At 43.7% G+C, this 18805-nt stretch overlaps 2 protein-coding genes across 2 annotated transcripts in view; both read left to right on the plus strand.

Moving 5' to 3' along the window:
* LOC102369312 (zinc finger protein 845-like) overlaps window positions 1-7433 on the plus strand; it is a 9904-nt gene extending 2471 nt beyond the window's left edge. The window contains exon 3 of the mRNA XM_014522070.2: window positions 2611-7433. Within this exon, the coding sequence (XP_014377556.1) occupies window positions 2611-5234 (2624 nt within the window). The 3' untranslated portion in view covers window positions 5235-7433. The remainder of the gene's footprint in view (window positions 1-2610) is intronic.
* A 1639-nt stretch (window positions 7434-9072) lies between these two features.
* CDC5L (cell division cycle 5 like) overlaps window positions 9073-18805 on the plus strand; it is a 45546-nt gene continuing 35813 nt past the window's right edge. The window contains exons 1-8 of the mRNA XM_006028209.3: window positions 9073-9231; window positions 11567-11670; window positions 12480-12641; window positions 13491-13618; window positions 14928-15027; window positions 15938-16156; window positions 17769-17913; window positions 18387-18575. Coding sequence (XP_006028271.1) covers window positions 9187-9231; window positions 11567-11670; window positions 12480-12641; window positions 13491-13618; window positions 14928-15027; window positions 15938-16156; window positions 17769-17913; window positions 18387-18575 — 1092 coding nt within the window. The 5' untranslated portion in view covers window positions 9073-9186. The remainder of the gene's footprint in view (window positions 9232-11566; window positions 11671-12479; window positions 12642-13490; window positions 13619-14927; window positions 15028-15937; window positions 16157-17768; window positions 17914-18386; window positions 18576-18805) is intronic.

Below are 18805 nucleotides of genomic sequence, written 5' to 3' on the forward strand. Positions count from 1 at the left end.
AGGGGACATGACTTATGAAGAGAGGCTGAGGGAGCTGGGTTTATTTAGTCTGGAGAAGAGGAGACTGAGGGGATTTTATAGCAGCCTTCAACTTCCTGAAGGGGGGTTCACAAGAGGACGGAGCTGGACTGCTCTCAGCGGTGACAGATGACAGAGCAAGGAGCAATGGTCTCAAGTTGCAGCAAGGGAAGTTTAGGTTAGATATTAGGAGGAATTTTCTCACTAGGAGAATAGTAAAACACTGGAATAGGTTACCTAGAGAGGTGGTCAAATCTCTATCCTTGGAGGTTTTTAAGACTGGTTAGACAAAAGCTTTGTCTGGGATGACTTAGTTGGAGATGGTCCTGCTTTGAGCAGGGGGTTGGACTAGATGACCTCATCAGGTCCCCTCCAGCCCTAACTTTCTAAGATTTCTATGAAGAGTTGAAAGCTTCCTCTTTGAAACAAGTTGTAAACTTTCCAGGAAGACTATCAGTACTTTTTTGCAGAATCTAAGCTTTTGGGGGTTTTTTGCAATTCAGTTTCCAGCCCTTATGTTTGTATAGATTGCCTATCACATATGAACCAATATCAAACCAAAGCACTTCTACTTTCCTGAATACCTGGATGGCATCAATGTGTCTGTCCTTGCTGAAAGATCACACACATTTCAGCAGAGTGAATACTGACCACAGTCTAGCTGTCATTTTTGTTTTCCAGAAGCCTGCATCAGCTAAAATGATATTGGTTTGATATTTGTTCATAATTGAGAGATTCAAATCTGAAAGCTAGGGTATGGGAAAAGAAGCTGAAACACTTCTCCCCCTTTTCCTCAGCCAGAAATCTGAGTGAAAGTGTAGTGAGTAGCAAAATATTGCCTCCCTCACTGCAGCTGGGAGGGTGGCACAGTTATAAGTATTCTCCTCCCCCATTCCCAGCTCCTGGGGCCAAGCAATTCTAGCAAAGATTAGAAAGTTTCATATCAGGCACCCACTGGCTAGACCAGGGGTGGGCAAAATGTGGCCCGCGGGCAGGATGCAGCCCGCCAGGCCATTCTATCTGGCCTGCAGGGCCCCTAAAAAATGTAGAAAATTAATATATATTTGCCCCTGGCTGCCTGTCATGTGGACCTCGATGGCTTGCCAAAACTCAGTAAGCGGCCCTCCGCCCAATATAATTGCCCGCCCCAGGCTAGACACTGATATAAAAGGGAGACTAGGAAGAATTTAGGGCAGTACCTTGGTAATACTTTTGGTACCTAGCTCTTTCCCAGATGCTGCAGAGGAAAGTATCGTGTTATTCCTCTCTGTCATGCTTGGCAGCCAGTAGGATTAATCCTCTGATTACTAGGTGGTGGGTGAAATTCTAAGCCCCATATGAACATACGCAAATATATAGTGACAAACCTAAGCTTAATTCTCTTTTAAGTTACATAGAAAGGGTTGAGAAAAATGGAGAAACAGAAAACAGAAGAAAGTAAAATTATAGTATAGAAAGGATTGGGGGAAAACCAAACACCATACTGCCCAGACAACCAGGACTAAATTCGCAGGTATAGTGCAGGCCAAACATGTTATCCATATTATTTGAGGAACCATACCAAACACCTTTCCTATACTATGGGCACATCTACATCCTGTTCTGTAAAGCCCCTACATCCGCAGATCAGGGCATGGGGCTGGGAAGCAGCAGCTGGGGGAGGGTACATTTTTCACACCCCATGTCCTGATCTGCTAATAAGAGAATGGGGCTGGGAAGCAACACCTGGGGACATTTTTCTAGCCCCAGTCTGTGGATTGGAGCATGGGGCTGGGAAACAGCTACCTGGCGGAAGGGACAGCTTCCTCACCCACTGCTGTCTGGGCTGATCGGGAGCAATTTCCTCCCGGTCAGCAGTCTACACATGCGCTACTGCACACTAAATTGGCAACCACAGTAGACTAATCTAGTGTGCAGTAAATGGTGTGCACATGTAGATGGTGATGCTTTACTGCGCAGTAGATTAGTCTGCTGCACAGCAAAGCATTTTATGTACGTACACCCTGTATATACTTCTCAGGGCATAATTTTAGTACCAAACGTTGCCCACCAGGAAGGGTGAGATACAGGTTGTGAAGAAAGGTAACTAAATCACTCCTCAGTGTTGTGGTGTTTCATTGCTGTTACAGCTGGCTGTAAAAATATGGTGAAACTATCTTACCCCTTTATGGCATCAGCTAGTAGCATTCCCTTTGCAGGGGTTGGCACACTGGCTCACAAGGTGGATCTGTCCCCACAGAGCTATTTTATTGGGCCTCCAGAGCTGGGGGACTTCTGCAGTGTTTTAGCAGTAGGGGGCTTCACCCATATAACAGCTGGGATAAGTGGAGCGGTGACACACGCCAGATTGGAAGCAGCCTGCTTTTCAAGCTAGCTCCATTAAAATGATCCCCACCCAAAAGGAAGTTGCTGACTCCTTCCCTATTCTATTCTGAACAACAGCTCTTGCTAGTACTCACATAGTCTCTGCTTTTGCCTTCCGTCTCCCTCTGTTTGCCTCCTCCTCCACTGATGCTGTTGATAACTGGGCATAACATATCCTGATAGGTCGTGAGAGACTCAGGTAAAATGTCACATGTGTTTTCTTTTCAGATCTTTCCCCTTCAAAGAACAAAAATAATGAAGCTGAAGACAGATCAAGAAAGGAACGTGGTTCTGAAGATGAAACTCTAAATTCTGGAAAACTTAATGACATTCAAGAAGATCTAAATGTTGTAGAAGAAAGAGAGTGTGTTCAAAATACTTCTGCCCCGGTTGATAATGAAGACTCTTCTATATTGGAGGATTTGCCAGAAAATGCAGGTGAATCAGCAATGAATGGTATTGAATCCATTATTTCTGAAGACCGTGTTCATCTATCATTACCTTCATCTTCTAGAGAAATGGGAAGCTCAGAAAATCTTGATATGTCTCATGTGATTACAAAACATGTAAAACAACTGGATGTAAAACAGCAAGAAGAGACATTGCTACTAGACGATGAGTACAACAGCAAAGCACTTTCTCTGAGATTGTCTGCATATAAGCATAAGAAGAGGCTGAATTTCAAATGCAGGTTTTGTAGCTCTGCATATAAATGTACCAATCTTCTAAAGAAACATGTTTACTCAGTGCATCAAGATAAAAAAATACACAAATGCTGCTTTTGCCAGAGAACCTTTTTCTTTTTTGTCAACCTTAAATTCCACCTTGCATTTCATAAGGCAGGGTTAAAATATATAAGAAAATATAACGAAGCGAACATTGCAAAAGATGGAAAAAACACAGCGCAAGCACAATCTTTGGATAAGAAAAAGGAAAGTAAATATGAGAAATTTTTCACCAAAATTGGAAGGGATTTTAAAACGATAGGTACTCCCACATTTTTTTCTTACAAAGTGTGTCTCTTTGCTTCACCAAATCCTAAGGTTTTTATTCATCACGTGAAGGGACATAGAGACACACCGCCTTATCGGTGTCCTGAGTGTGACTATTCCTGCATTAGCTTGTCTTATATGCTGAATCACATGTACTGGCATGCTGGCTATGAGCTGTATAAGTGCAGGTTCTGTAATTTTTTCTCGCTGTATTTTGCAAGCATGATAAGACACAGCTACATGCATATGGGGGCCAAACCATATTCCTGTGAATTTTGCCAGTCAGCATTCACAAGTACAAGCGGCTTAAAGCGGCACAGAAGTATACATGCTGGCAAAGAATTGTGCAGAGTCCGTCAACACCTCAGCTTTTCAGTCCTGGAGAGGAGAAATGAAAGACCTTCAAAGAGTTATACATGTGATCAGTGTAACGTTGTATTTTACACTAAAGGACACCTACGCTTTCATAAGAAATTTCACAAGCGAGTTGAAAGTTATGCTTACATGAATGAGGGTGACAACTGTCATAGAAGTGAAGCGTATGGAGATGACAGAGATTTCCCAAAGGATCAGATTCCTCCTCCTGCTTCCAACAATAGTGATGATGATCACTTGGTTAATGAAACGCACCTGGACTTAGCTTCAGGATCAGAGTTTGAACAGGAGAGTGATCTCCAGAGGGATATGAATACAAGGTTCGACACACAATTTTGCAAAAGTAGCCAGCAGCAAAGTAACAATCTGTCTATTGTAGACAATGGATTAGAAAATCTTCCTAATACTTACCAGCATGATTTTGTGTTGCCGCAGTTGTCTCAAGAGGTCACTCATTCACAAGTTCCAGGATGTAATGAAATTGTTACAAATTATGAGCCTCTGGAAAGTGTTACGCCTAATGCCACAAGGTCACCCAGTAGGACTTCTTTCAAACTGTTCAGGTGTCAACACTGTGATTATGCCACTTACATGTATAGCAACCTTAAGCTGCATTTGAGGACACACACTGGTGAAAAACCATTTGAGTGTAATGAATGCAGCAAGATGTTTCGGACCTCTAGCCATTTGCGGAGACATAGCTACATGCACTTACAGGAATGTCGTAAATATGATGATTCTTACCTGTATTTAAGGAACAGTTCAAAACGTATTAAAAAGCAGTGTAAAACTCAGGGCACAACTCTAAGAAGAGATGATCTTAGTTCTGTGGAAGACTTGGAGCGTGTCCACTCCATGTTCAGCCCAGAAAGCTTTGAGAAACCGATGGATCTTTACAGGGGCAAAGAAAGCAAAAATGCTCTGCCATCACAAAGTCAAGCCCAATACTACAAGTGTGCAGAATGCAATTACACGACATACGTTTTAAGTAACCTTAAGCTCCACGTCATGATTCACACAGGTGAAAAACCCCACGCCTGTGATATTTGTGAGAAGAAGTTTCGTACCACAAGTCACCTAAATCGACACAAGCTCCTGCATTTCAACACGGAGCTCTTCAAATGTAAAACCTGTGACTATTCAACAGACAAATGGCAAACCCTCAAGCAGCATCTGGTTTCACATATGGATGGTACCAAGCTCCGAGAGCCATCACCACTGTCTGTCAAAACCTACAGGTGTCAAGAGTGTGGCTATGCCACTGCTCACAGTGGAAACCTGAAGCAACACTTGCGAATTCATACAGGTGAAAGGCCGTACACGTGCGACCAATGTGCTCTTGCTTTCCGCACATCGAGCCACCTCAAGCGCCACTTGCTGACTCATTTGAAGTTACACTGCAATTCCTGTGAGTTTTCCACTAGGGATAAATATGCTTTGAAGAAGCACATAAAAGTGCACAAGGATAAACCTGCAGATACCTGAAGTTCAATATAATGCTTTCCATCCTCAGTTTTGTATAGAACCATCAATCAGCAGTGTTTGAAGACTGGACAGTAAAATAGGATTCATTAAAATTTGGGGTTATAAGCTCCAGGAAGTTCACAGTATTTCAAACATGTTCTTTGCCCTGCATCCACTATGCCAACTGTCATCAATTTTAAAGTTGCCATGGTAAAAATTGTGGAAGCACCCATGGGATCTGGGCTATAGTACACTGAATGGAAATTAAGGGATGATGCATAAAGCGGGCATAAAACACATGTACATTTTTAATTTAAGTTCCATCATGTGCTGTGTTAAAAAGACTCAAAGCTGTTAAAAGCCCAATGTAGTTTAAGAAAAGGGTGAAAATCTAGGCCAGGGTTGGTATAGGAAAGAGTTGTTCTGTAAGTGCTTACCTGATTGATAAACACACTTTTGCACCACCTACCATTGCCTTGTGAGCAAGGATGTGAGGTGCTATTTGAGTTCCTGTACTTATTTTCAGCACAGGCCCCACCTTTATATTAGGCTGATCTTTTCTGTACCACATGATTGAGATGTGCAGACAAAACATATTTAAGTGAAATAATTTTTAATCCAATTCTTTCTAGCACATCAGCAACTTGCAAACTAAAAATTGCAGAGTTGTGTGAAAAATTAGTTGAAAATGGATCCCTCCTCCCATTTGCTGTATGTTGCAATCCCTGTTCTGGGGGTTTTCTATACCAGTGTCCAGAGGACGGACTTAAGAAAATAACTTATGGAACCAGGTCATTGCAATCACCAATTTAGAGATGTACGATGCGGGTTAAAGGGTACGTGTAAACACATTCCAGTCAATAGATTACTAGCCACTGATCCATGTTGACATCTTGCCTTTTCAGTCCTGGAGAGGAGAAATGAAAGACTTTCCAGAGTCACCCTCCACCGCTTTTTTGAATGTGGCGACATTCCCAGTTGAGAACCACTGTTGTTGCTGGCTCAGCTTACCTCAGTGCTTGTCAACCGGATGTTGCTGCCTCCAGATAAAACTGCCCTACTTACCTGCTGCACAGCCAGACTGGGAATGGCCGTGGCACTTGTGTGTGATCCTCCTGTGTAGGGCTCTCTGATTAACCTAAAGCAGGCAGGAGCTACCTCCTCCTATAGCCCTTCCCAGTCTGGCACTCCCGGGAACAGTTACACCTGTGCGCCTCTTTCTCATGCCTCTGTTTCCAGGTCGAGTGGGAACGGGGACAGACTGGGAAGACCTACAGCCTGAGCCAGCTCCTGCCTGCTTTAGGGTTATCAGGGAACTCTAATGCAAGAGTACAATGTGTGGCATCGCAGCACTCCTGCGGGTGTCTCGTAGCACTCTGGTTGAGAATTGCTGATGTGAATGCATCTTTTGATGCTTGTTTACTTTTCAGGCAGCCTGACAGAAATAATCGTCTATATTTTGCATGCCACCGTTTTAGTGGCCTAATTTTGTGAGATGCTGAGCATCCTCAAAACTCGTTTCTGGATAAATACCAAACTTGTTTGCAACCAAAAAAGTTGGAAGCGCAAGTTACAAAGCGTGGTTGGCTCCAGCCGAGCCCACCACTTTTATCCTAGTTATTGTGCAGCCCAGTCCAGAAAATCTTCTCCAAGGTCATAAACATTTCATAGAAAAAGTATGGGTCTTTTAATTTTTTCTTATTATTTTAGCTAATAGTAATTTAAAGGAGACTTTTCTTAGCACTGCTTGTTTCCCATGTACCTTGTTTTTTACTAAAATTCATAACCCATGAAGAGTTTTGTTTATGTAGGATTATAGATCAAATAAAGTAAATTATTTTAGAAGAGGTGACTAAGTTGATTCCTGCATCTGTTATAAACGTGGACTGCTGTTTCTGAAAAATACACTTAAGTTCATGTTCTACATTGCTGCCCATATCTTTTGAAAAATTCTCTGCTATGGAAAAGATAAATAATGGAAATGTGCTGCATCTCTATTCATCAGTTTGTATAGAATTGTGTTCAGATAATGTACATGGTTTTGATGTACATTTCCAGTATTAAAGTCTTAAATGTGTTAAAATAACCTTAGCTCAAAAGTTGGTAAAATGCAGTGTTAGCCATTGAAGTATTTACAGCTTTGCCTTTATAAACAGAGGCTGTTAATATGGCTTCTTCAAAATGCAATGAATACTGTAATAATTGTAAGATTTTAATAACCATTGTAAAGCAGTATCTTGGAATACCCTGAAATTTTTCAAAATGCTTCTGTGCTGCAGTGATCACAAACTGATTTCAAGCTACTTCATTTTATCAGGGTTTTTTTTAACTGTCCCTCTAAAACTGAGTGTACAAAGGCTGCTCAGCAAAGCAGTGGCTATTTCCTTTCCTAATAGAAATACAGCTTGAGGGACCAACCACTGGGCCCTTTACTCTGGATACAATAGTAGACATTAGTAGATACAATAGTAGACATTATTTGCATGTCCAGGATGTGCAGTGGCAAGATTGCTTAAGCAGGGGCTGAACCAGGGGATTTCTAATGGCAGGGGTTGCTTAGGGTGGCTTACTTGATACGATTATCCCAACAGAGGTAGAAATTAGAAGAAAGTAATACTAAGAATCCCCTAATCTGCTCCCCTCCTTACTGCTACATGTGTCAGGATGTGTTTAAGCCTCTCTAAGGCATTGGGTGTTGGCTACAGGCAAGGCTGAGGATTTTGGCTGGGATGTGCTAATGTTTCTGCTGAGACCAAAGCCAGAAGTTCCTGGTCTTGCCCCTCTGCTCAGGGTCAGACCAATGGTCATATTTGAGGTCAGGAAGGAATTTTACCCCAAGGTCAGATTGGTATAGACTGAGAGGGACGGAGGGATTGCCTTTCTCTAGCAGGGGATGTGGCTCTCCCTGGGATGTCTTGAGCAAATGTTAACAACCTTTTATTAAAGGACATTGGCCCAATGCCCCAGATTGCATTCTTGCACCTCTGGCAAGTTAGGGTGTTACATCTTGTGTCACGTCAGGATTGACAGTAATTGTACTAAGTTTATTTAGATGACGGCTTTGCACAGGAAGCTTTGGATAGGGACAATCCTGCCTCAGGCAGGGGGTTGGACTAGGTGACGTCCAGAGGTCCCTTCCAGCCCCGCTTCTCTAGGACTTCCACAAAATGATCTTGCGTAGAAAAGGTACGTTGCAAACAAGGATGCCAGCGCGGGCGAAGCGCACATTCCCGACCAGCACCCGCACGTTTCTCGTGGATCAGAACAGACCCGTTGTCTTGCAAAGGTGTAGGTTGTAGCCGTGGTGATCTAAGGATGTAAGCAGATGAGGTTTTTTGGGGGAGTAAATCTGATACCAGATTTCCCCAAAGACCCTTGTCTTGCAAACACGCTTTTTAAGATGGGTTTCCATAGCGGGCAGACGGGGCATTCAGTGGGGGCGGGTTTCAGACTCGGGATCTTCATCTCGGGCAAGCTCCTTGACCACTCCCACGACCCCAGCAAGGAGCCAGAAATGCTGCCCCTGGTCTGCAGTAGCCCTATAGTTGCCAGGCCTCCAAACCCACACGCTGCACTGGTGCCAGTGCAGGGGCAGCTGTATGGCGCGGGCCCTGGGGCTTGCACTTGTGCGAGGGTTTCAAGGGAGCCTCGCCTGCGAGCACGAGAACCTGCGGGGCAGAGCACGGACACACGTGGCCCTTCAGCGACCCCCGCGCCAACACCACCTCCGCGCGCCAGGGGGCGCTAGATTCGCTCCGCGCCTCAGCCCCTCTCTCCCCCGCCTTCTGTGCCCGCTCATGCGCGAACGGTGGCCGACATTCTCCGCTGCGCATGCGCAGAGCTCTGACACTCGCCTGCCCTCACTGCGCCCGCGCAGAATCGTATCCCGGCCTGCGCGCAGGCGGCGGCGGCGTCTCTCCCGCGCCCGCCCCGGTTCTCTCCGCTGCGAAGCCCGCTCCACTTCGCCGCCAAGATGCCGCGGATTATGATTAAAGGCGGGGTGTGGAGGAACACCGAGGTAGGCCCTTCCCGTACCCCCCCCGATTCCCACGGGGCCAGTCAACGGACGGCGCTTCTACACGAGAGCGCATGCGCCGAAAAGGGCCCGGGAGTCCTGCGCATGCGCTTATAGGGGGAGGCGGCTGGGAGACGTGCGCATGCACTGAGTGTGTTTGTACTGGGCTGCTTTCCTTCCTTGTGGCCAAACGCAGCTCAGGTTTCCTGGGCTCACGAGGGAGTTTAGGGTATTCTTAGTCCCGCTTTGAGTTTTTGTTTTTAACTTCTCCGTCTCCCTCCTTTGGGGTGGTGGTATATGGAGTAAGAAGCCGCAAAGCAGCCCTCTGCCAAGAGAAGTCCCCTGGTTCAGCTCCTGCCTAAGCAGCCTTCGTGCTGCTTATCTTGGGGCGAAGCACAAATAATCTCTCATCTTCAGGGATCCTCCCTCCACCCCGCCACCCCCTTAATTTTCTAAATTATTTAGGGCCCCCACGGGTCAGATAGAATGTCCTGGCGGGCCGCATTCTGCCCACCCCTGGCATAGAGGCTTTGGGGTCTCATCATTGGATGATTGACACGAAGCAAATGATTTGTCACGATAAAAAGCTGCTGTGACTGTTTCACTGTCACAGAGTTAATTGCACCCATGGGCCCCCGCCCCCGCTACACATGACCCTTAAGACACAATTGACCAGGGAATCGTGTTTGAAGTGGTGACCTGGCCACATGCTTCATAAATTAGTGGTGTGGTAAAAGGAGGAATAAGTCATGAAATTATTTTATAAAATATGTGCCGTTGCTTCGTGACTTGTTCTTATCGCGCCATTAGTTGAACATGTGGCCACCCCTGTGACGGGGCTCAGCTGTGCACCATGCACGCTGCAAGCCCTGCAGCTGCTGGAGTTGCAGTCATGGCAGTGTCCCACGCATTGTCACAGCTGTGAGCCCCGTCAGCTGCAGGGGTCACTGCCACGGGAGCTTGCCACTTGTCAGTGGAGGAGAAGTCGGGCATCATGATGTCAGGGTCCCCCTGCATAAGCAGTAAGGCATGATTGGATCTGATGTTGAATCCCACAGTCATGCTTCCTGCCATGTATGTCTGGTGTGGCAGGACACATGATAGTATGGATCATGCATCAGATCCCATCACACCTTTATCTCAATATCTAGAAGGGCCCTGTGTTACCAACCGCCAGCAAAGAAATAAAAACTACCAAGAAAAGGGAATCTGAGGCTTATGAAAGTAAATCTGTAGAGCATGTTTCATATTAAATACTTAATATTCTCCTGAAATACCCTGCACCAAAACTCATCAGCCTCCCATTAAAGCCAGAACACACTTTGGAAGGGCTTTTCAGTGTTAGGAAGATTTACCTGCCATCGGCACCATTAGCTGCTGAACTGGTGCTGAATATATGTTGACCCCAGCTGTCTGTTGTCAACAGTGGATGCCCTTCCATTTTGCCCCACCATATCCTTAGACAAAGCTGTAGCAAATAGCGATAGAGCACTTCATAGACTGCACTTTTTATGGCCCCCTTGTGTGCTTTTCGCTGCACAAAATAAGACTTCTGGTTTCCACTCAGTTATTTAGGAAAGCATTGTCTTCTGCCCCCAGGAAAGTCTCAAAAGGGGTAACAAGCTTTTCAGCTTTTGAGCATTTGAAAGCTCGTCTAACTTTATCCCAGCTATTCAGCTGTCCAGTAAAAGGAATCACCCCCAAAAAATCTTTGCCTCTCCCATAGCTTACTAAATCACTTATAGGAGAACAAAAGTTTACTGTAGGCCTAAGGGGCAAATATAAGCATGTGAACCACTAGCTCTACTAGTACAGACCTGGTGCGGGCAAGCTGGGATAAGTTTGTGTAATTTGTGTTGCATCCCTGAAGCTTCTAGTTTTGCTCTGCATTTGTACAGCATCTAGCACGGTGGAGTTCTGACCCATGACTTGAACTGTCAGGTACTACAGTCCTGAAAAATAAAGACACCATCATCTTGAAAAAAAGACTGCTTAAAAAAAGTAGTCCGTTTTAGCTGTATACCTGCCCTGATTTTCATGATATTTACACGGGTGAGAATTTTTTAAAAATAGGATGTTCTTGCTCCTTGAAAGACCCACACAAACAATGGAAATTAACTATACAGGAGAAATGGTGAGACTGACTGTTCCCCAAATGCTGTCGTATACTCAGAATAAATGACTGTCACTATTTTCACTTCATTAATCACATCTACCTTCAGGTGTTAACCCTTGCTGAAGCCTTGTCTGCATTTCCCTATTGAGTTGCAAGTGAGCATTTGGCTCTGATAAAATTTACTACTGACCCATAGTAATAACAACTATTTCTCTTTTTAAGGATGAAATTCTTAAAGCAGCTGTAATGAAATATGGCAAAAACCAGTGGTCTCGGATTGCTTCTTTGTTGCATAGAAAGTCAGCAAAACAGTGCAAAGCCAGATGGTAAGCGGAGAAGACAAAAGCCATTACTGGCATTCAAAGACAAAGATCATTCATTAATGAATTTAAAAGGTCACTGTTGAGTTTCCTATTGGTTCAGGTCTAGCGGAAGAAGAAATAGTTTCAAAATTTTTAATTGGTTACATTTCCTGAAGGTATTGCAAGGACTTATTCTTTAAAAGGACTATGAGCAAAAGTAGAAAACTATTCAAATTGCAGATTATAGCAATAACTGCACAGTATGCAAATAACTTGTTTAAAAATGCAAATTATTGGACTAAATCAAATTGTTTTTTGTGAGTGTGATGATATTTGTCAAATATTCATTAAATAAGGTCATTTTAAGTGCATTTTCTGCAATAAATTTTGGCTGCAGGACCATAGCCTTTGCTTTTTTTATTTTGCTTTACTGTGTTTGTACTTAAACATGTGCACTTTGTTTTGCTTAGTTATAGTGCTCATGAAATCTGAATGGTTCAGATGGTACAGGATCAAGACTCCAACGAACCTCTTGTAATCATTTGGATGTCATATATTAAGGTCCAATTACTAGTTATGGACTAGATTACTGAGTCTTGGTTGCTGACAAAGTAAGATGGCAGGGATGAGAGAAGATGAGAGTAACTGAGAAAACAGGACAACATTTCTGGAGCTTTTTCTGTGTGTGAAAGTGCTGTGTTTATATGGACACTTTTATTCAAAGCACAGATTGGAAATAACTGTGATGTGATTATGAAACTCCATCCGAGCAGTGGCAGTTCATAAGTAAGTATCTTGGAAGTGCCCTTTTTAATTTATCCACTGTGTAACAGGTACGAGTGGCTGGACCCAAGCATCAAAAAGACTGAGTGGTCCCGGGAAGAGGAGGAGAAACTGTTACATTTAGCCAAGCTAATGCCAACCCAGTGGAGGACCATCGCCCCAATCATTGGAAGAACAGCTGCACAATGCTTGGAACACTATGAATTTCTGCTGTAAGTGACTCTGTTGTGCTAAAAAGGCACAGCATGAAACCCTTTGTAGCTTACTATGCTGATGACAGTAGGCATCTGGCTGTGTGAAGGCCTTTTTTTTCTCTTCCCTGCTGTTACAGCTGGAGGGGTTTCCAGTGGGCTTTACCTCTAAGAGTGGTATTCTGCTAGGGTGAGCCACCTAGCTTGATGGGGATGGCTCTTGGTACTTGGAAAGAGCAGGAAAGGCACTGACATGCCCATTTTCTTTGCATTTTGCTACAAATGGGTTTCCTGACGTTGCAGCCATTTTTCAACTTTTGCTTGAACCTGAGCTTATCTGGCTTTTGGGCCTGTTTGCATGTGTGTGGAAGTGGGTGGATGCTGCTTCATCACGGTGCGCTGGAGCGGTTTCCAATGAGCCAACAGGGAAGATGGAGCAGATAGCCCTAGTTTCCTTATTCTGTAAGCTGCTACTGGTGCTGCCATAGGCATCGGTGGTTAAAGAAAGTAAGTGAGATACTCAGTTGTGCGTTCTGCAACAGTTTTTCATAATCAGTTCCTTTCCATGCATAGCCATTAACAAGTGAGCTCACTCTTGTTTTCTTTTGTTGGTGCTGAATTGTTCAAATTGCTTTGTTCATTCTTCTTTTGGTTATCTTTATTAATGTCAAACACCTGTGTTCCAGTAGCTGAAATACCAGTGTTGTCAGCACTTGCAGTTCTTCACTGCAATTAACAGTTACATAACAGTCATGAGCTACTGGCTTAACTCTTCTGGGGCTGCTGTCATGGGCTTTGGAGAGAGTTTTGTGTGTTCTTCCAATGTATAAAGTGAATTGTCTCATCTGATTTTGCTAATCTACTTTTCAGGGACAAAGCTGCTCAGAGAGATAATGAGGAAGAAACTGCAGATGATCCTCGAAAACTTAAACCTGGAGAAATTGATCCAAATCCAGAGACCAAACCAGCCCGGCCAGACCCCATTGATATGGATGAAGGTAAGTTATTAACATGTATCGGTGTTTTTGAACAATTCAGTTTCCTTGACTTCTGTTTGACTTTTCTGCACTTTGCTTCTTCATAGACATCTATCTGTGCTCCTCCTAGTTTTTATCTCGTGCTTTGTATCTGACCTCTTGGTCTTTTAGCTTCCTGTTTTCTGTCCTTCATTCTCATGCTGTCTCTTCCTCCAGTGGGTAGATGGCCTACCCCCTTCCCTCTCTTCCATTGTTTTCTGTTTCCTTGGCTGTTTTTCCTTTGTTTGGACTTCTACCTTTCCTCCCAGAATCATTCTTATATCTGCCATGCTTTCATGTCCAATTCCTTATAAATAATTTCAGGAGTGTACTTGGTAGCCGGGTTGGTTTGAGACAAGAAGGCATACAAAAAACTAGAACTCTTGGTTCCAAAATGATATCTTTTATTAGACCAACTGGGAAATTGCAAGAAAATTGCAGAAAAGGACAGTTTTCTTGCAATTTCCCAGTTGGTCTAATAAAAGATACCATTTTGGAACCAAGAGTTCTAGGTTTTTTTGTATGTCTCATAAATAAATTGTTACTTGACTTCAGAGGGATTCATATTGGTGCTTGTTATAGTAACAGTAGTAGACATAGGTGACATGTCAGTGCTGCCAGTGTGGGGTCACAACTCTGTGCCGCCACTGCAGTGAGAGGGCACAACTCTGCGCTGCCACTTTTGCTGCTGCTGGGCAGCGGGTCCAGCTGGGCTGCAGCCCCACACCCTGTCGTTGGCACAGAAATTGCACTGCCACTGCAACTTCACTGCTGCTGAGCCATTGCTCCAGCCAGGCTGCAGCCCCATGGCCTGCTGTCAGCACAGAAATCTGGGAGGGCAAGTGTCCCCCTATGTTGCCCCCAACACCTCGCCTATGGTATTAGTGATGACTAGTAAGCGTGGGAATAGGATTCCATGAATCTATTTGGGAAGTCATCTCTTATTGTCTAGGTTTAAATATAAATGGGAGTGTTCTTTATTATCCTGGGCTACTCAATCTCTCCTTCTAGTATGCATGTGCTGCATTTTGTATAATCAGTCCCATCCTGTCCCATCCCCCAATTCATTAAATACATCCAACATTCTGATTTTTTCCCTTGAAAATCTTGGCCCCAGTTGAGAATTGGTTTGCAAACTATGTTGAGAAAAAGAACGTAGAAGGCCCGTGGTGCTCAGACCAGCACACCGATATTTCAGCTTCTAAAGAGTTTCTTTCTGTTCTGTTATTGGCCCTTCTTATTCAACATGAAGTGGAAGGGTTGGTAACCTTTTTTCTCTGCATTCTTGCAGATGAGCTTGAAATGCTGTCAGAAGCTAGAGCTCGTCTGGCTAATACTCAGGGAAAGAAAGCCAAGCGGAAAGCAAGAGAGAAGCAGCTGGAAGAAGCTAGGTAAGCACAATGCTATCCACCATGCTCCCTTGTCTATTTCTGTGACTCGCTGGGATTTCAGTTTCTTCTCATGACCTGCAAACGTAGATCTCCCTCCCCTAGTGGATTTGTGAATCCACTGTTCTTTCCAACTTCAGCATCACTTCAGCCCACTTCTACTGAGATAACATAAAGAAAGACGCAAACTGGCCATCTTTGAAGGAAAATTTGGATCAGGTGCCCTGTCATATTTTTAAAATTATTAAAAAAAAAACCCACAAACCCCCCCCCACCCCCGACAAACTCTGTGTGTGAGAAAAGGTGGGGGCCAGTATAGACTTGGCATATTCCTCTCTCACCCTCCACCTGCACTTGTCTTAAACCATCATCCTGCAGAAACTAAATACATGCATGTTTTATATTACAGGATTGTGTGCATTGACTTCAGTGTGACAAAAGCACAGAGTTTAAGCACAGGCTTAAGTCTTTGCAGGATCAGGGCCTTGAACTATAATCTCTCCCTGGGAGGGATTTTGTATGTATTTGCTCAGTACCTGGGGCAGTGGGTCTGTAGGCCTAAATGGATCATCTAGGTGTTGATGTAGTAAGAATGTAATTTAGTTATGCTCTGTCATAGAGATTGGCAATGTGGGGCCAAAATTATTCAGCTCAGGTCTGAGGTGGGCTGGCACTAGGACCTCTGCTGTTTCTCCCCACTGCCCAGCTGTGGTATGGCAAAGGCAGAGCTCCCCTCCATCAAATGCCACCAAAGTCGCAGCTTTGCAGGCCAGATCCAGCCCATAGGCTGTAGGTTGCCAACCCCTGATCTGTCAAGTTTTAGTAAATAACAGCATTTGTACTTAAGTCATAGCTGTTGTTAAAATGATAGCATTTCCATTGAAATCCTGTAATGTCCGCTGCATTTCCTTAGACGCCTTGCGGCTCTCCAGAAGAGACGGGAATTGCGAGCTGCAGGGATTGAGATCCAGAAGAAAAGAAAAAAGAAAAGAGGTGTGGATTATAATGCAGAAATCCCATTTGAAAAGAAGCCTGCCCCCGGTTTTTATGATACGTCAGAGGAAAATTACCAGTCGCTGGATGCAGACTTCAGGAAGCTACGTCAGCAAGATCTTGATGGGGAACTAAGATCGTAAGTTTGCTTTGAACATTCAAAGTCACGCTTTTTAGTCTTTGGCTCCCTGAGGCAAAACATTGCGTTCCACGCTGGGGTTTGTGCCAGTTAACTGTACTTAGTGTTAGTCCTTTTCACTTCCCAGGCTCTTAATACTAATGAGCATGCTAATTTTTGTGTCCATTTACATTGTGGGAGAATGTTAACCGGGCATTCAGATGAGGCCCCTCAAACTTTTTTTACTCTCCTGAACCAAATTTTTCAAACATTGAAGAATTGCATGATAACCAGTGAAAGGTGTTAATCACCTGCATCAGGCAGTTCTATCTCATTTTTTTTTACATCAATAAACAAAGTCTTGATCCATTACATTTCATCGTCTTTCTTCCTACAAGGCACAGCTTTCTTTTAATTGCTCTGACTTCTGTGTTGGCAACACTTTGAGCAAGCTGTTTTAATATCTTTCTGTCACTTGATGTGATTATAACATAGTTAGAATCTGCTTAAGTTTTTTACAGTTTTCTTTTTCTGACAACCTTCAGTTGAGAAATTACATACACATTGTCAAATGCAGAGTTAACTGGCAAGCTGATATTTTTGCTTGTATAATTTGGTCCCCAGTTGCATCTGTCAAGTGCTATTTATTGAGAACAGATCCAGCAGTCCATCTAATGTGATTTACAGACTTTGAACTAATTAATTTCTGTTTTAACTATTGGCAGTGCAGGCAACCTGCTAGGTACTGCGTAAATTGCAGAAAGGCTGTGAATTACCAGAGCTGTAATTCTTGCAAGAGGTTTTCATGGCTGTGAACCATGAGAAGGAAACACAAGCGGCTCCACCAGCAATTCTTGATGGAATTATAGCCCCTGATTCAACTGTTGTTTATAAAAAGTGATATATGTAGCATATGAATTCAAACTTGGATCTGTGCCCTGCTAATGCTACCCCCACCTCCCACAGAAAACTTTAGCTGTTGTTTCTCTTGCTGTTCCTCGAAGTCTGATTTCCCAAGTTCCTGCCCCCCTTTGCTGCTTTCTACTAGCTGTGAGAGAATGAGGAAATTCTTACTTGCTTTCAACATATGTAAGAGTTGCCTCTATTAAAATTCTTGGGGAAAGGAGGGAGTGAGAATTTTTAATTCAGTGCTCTTGCCTCTCCCTGCAGACAATTATGGTCTCTTGCACCAATGGTTCTCCAGTAAATGCAGCTGAAATAGCAAACACTTCCCTAATCCTACTATTTTCAAATGTAGTATTCTCTGGCTTGCAGTCTCTCTCTCATTTGTTGGCCTTCTGACTCTCCAGACCAGTAGTTCTCGCCCTTTTTAGACTTAAACTTTTCCTGTGGAAAATTCTGAGTCTTACTTTTTACTATTTTTCTGTAGTCAAAAAAAACAAATAAAGCAAAGAAGTCAGAAAGGCCACAACAAGGCAAAATGGTTTCAACACTGACTTCCTATGAAATACCTGGTTTTGCATACCTAATGGTGCTAACATTGTGGTACCTTTGTTCAGAACCGTTGGTCTAGACTGGTGCTTTCTCTCCCCTTTTATATGCTGGAGTACAGGATCTTTTTTTTCTGAACAGTTCTGAGCTTTGTAAATGATACTCTTGTCCCCTGTGATAGTGAGAAGGAAGGACGAGAACGCAAAAAGGACAAACAACATCTGAAACGGAAAAAAGAATCTGACTTGCCATCAGCTATCCTTCAAACCAGTGGAGTGTCAGAGTTCACTAAAAAAAGAAGCAAACTGGTTCTTCCAGCTCCTCAGGTAAGCTGTCTGTGAGTCATGAGTTGTTGTCTTGTGCTGCTTGGTGGCCTGTATGAAATGAGACTGGCAGTAGTGTAGTTCCAGCCTCGCCAGAATTACCACCATTTTCTGGTGGCAGAAAGACCGTACTAATGGGTATGGACAGAGCTGTTGTCTCAACCTCAGTGACATATTGGCAGCACAGTGTGGAGAAGCTTATGCTGTCATCACACTTGCTGTACCTGCCAAAGCTCTGTCTTTCGCCTCTTTGAGGATATGGTTTTTTTATGACTGTTTGGTTGTTTAGCAAATACATTTTAAAAATAATAGCGTTTCCACCAACATGCAGTAGATTGAAGACGTTGGCTGAGTTGGCTTGGAGAAGACATCTCCATTGTTACTGGAGTGAAAGCCATGCTGTTTTAGACTCCTGCAGTTAAGAATGTTATTCTCCCAAATGTATGCTAATGTTTGATAATAGTTTCCTGTTACAGATTTCAGATACAGAGCTGGAAGAAGTAGTAAAAGTTGGCCAGGCAAGTGAGATCGCCCGTCAGACAGCCGAAGAGTCTGGAATTACAAACTCCGCTTCCAGTACCCTTTTATCTGAATATAATGTCACGAATAACAGCATCGCCCTTCGAACACCCAAAACCCCAGCTGCACAGGACAGGATCCTACAGGTAAAATGGAAATGGACAGAGCAAAACTTCGGGTTTTTAACTGGAGGGTTGAACCAAAAAGATTGAGGTACCACAAAAAAGAAAGCTGAGAGATTTATCCTTAATCCAACTGGGTTTGAATTTGGAATCTGATTTATAGTCATACTGTCAAAGGCTGAAGTGCTCAATGCTTTTTTGCCTCAGTCTTCACAGGCAAGGTTAGCTCCCAGACTACTGCACCTGGCAGCACA

This window comes from Alligator sinensis, unplaced genomic scaffold (assembly GCF_000455745.1).
Source record: "Alligator sinensis unplaced genomic scaffold, ASM45574v1 scaffold1156_1, whole genome shotgun sequence".
NCBI classification, from domain to species: Eukaryota; Metazoa; Chordata; order Crocodylia; family Alligatoridae; genus Alligator; species Alligator sinensis.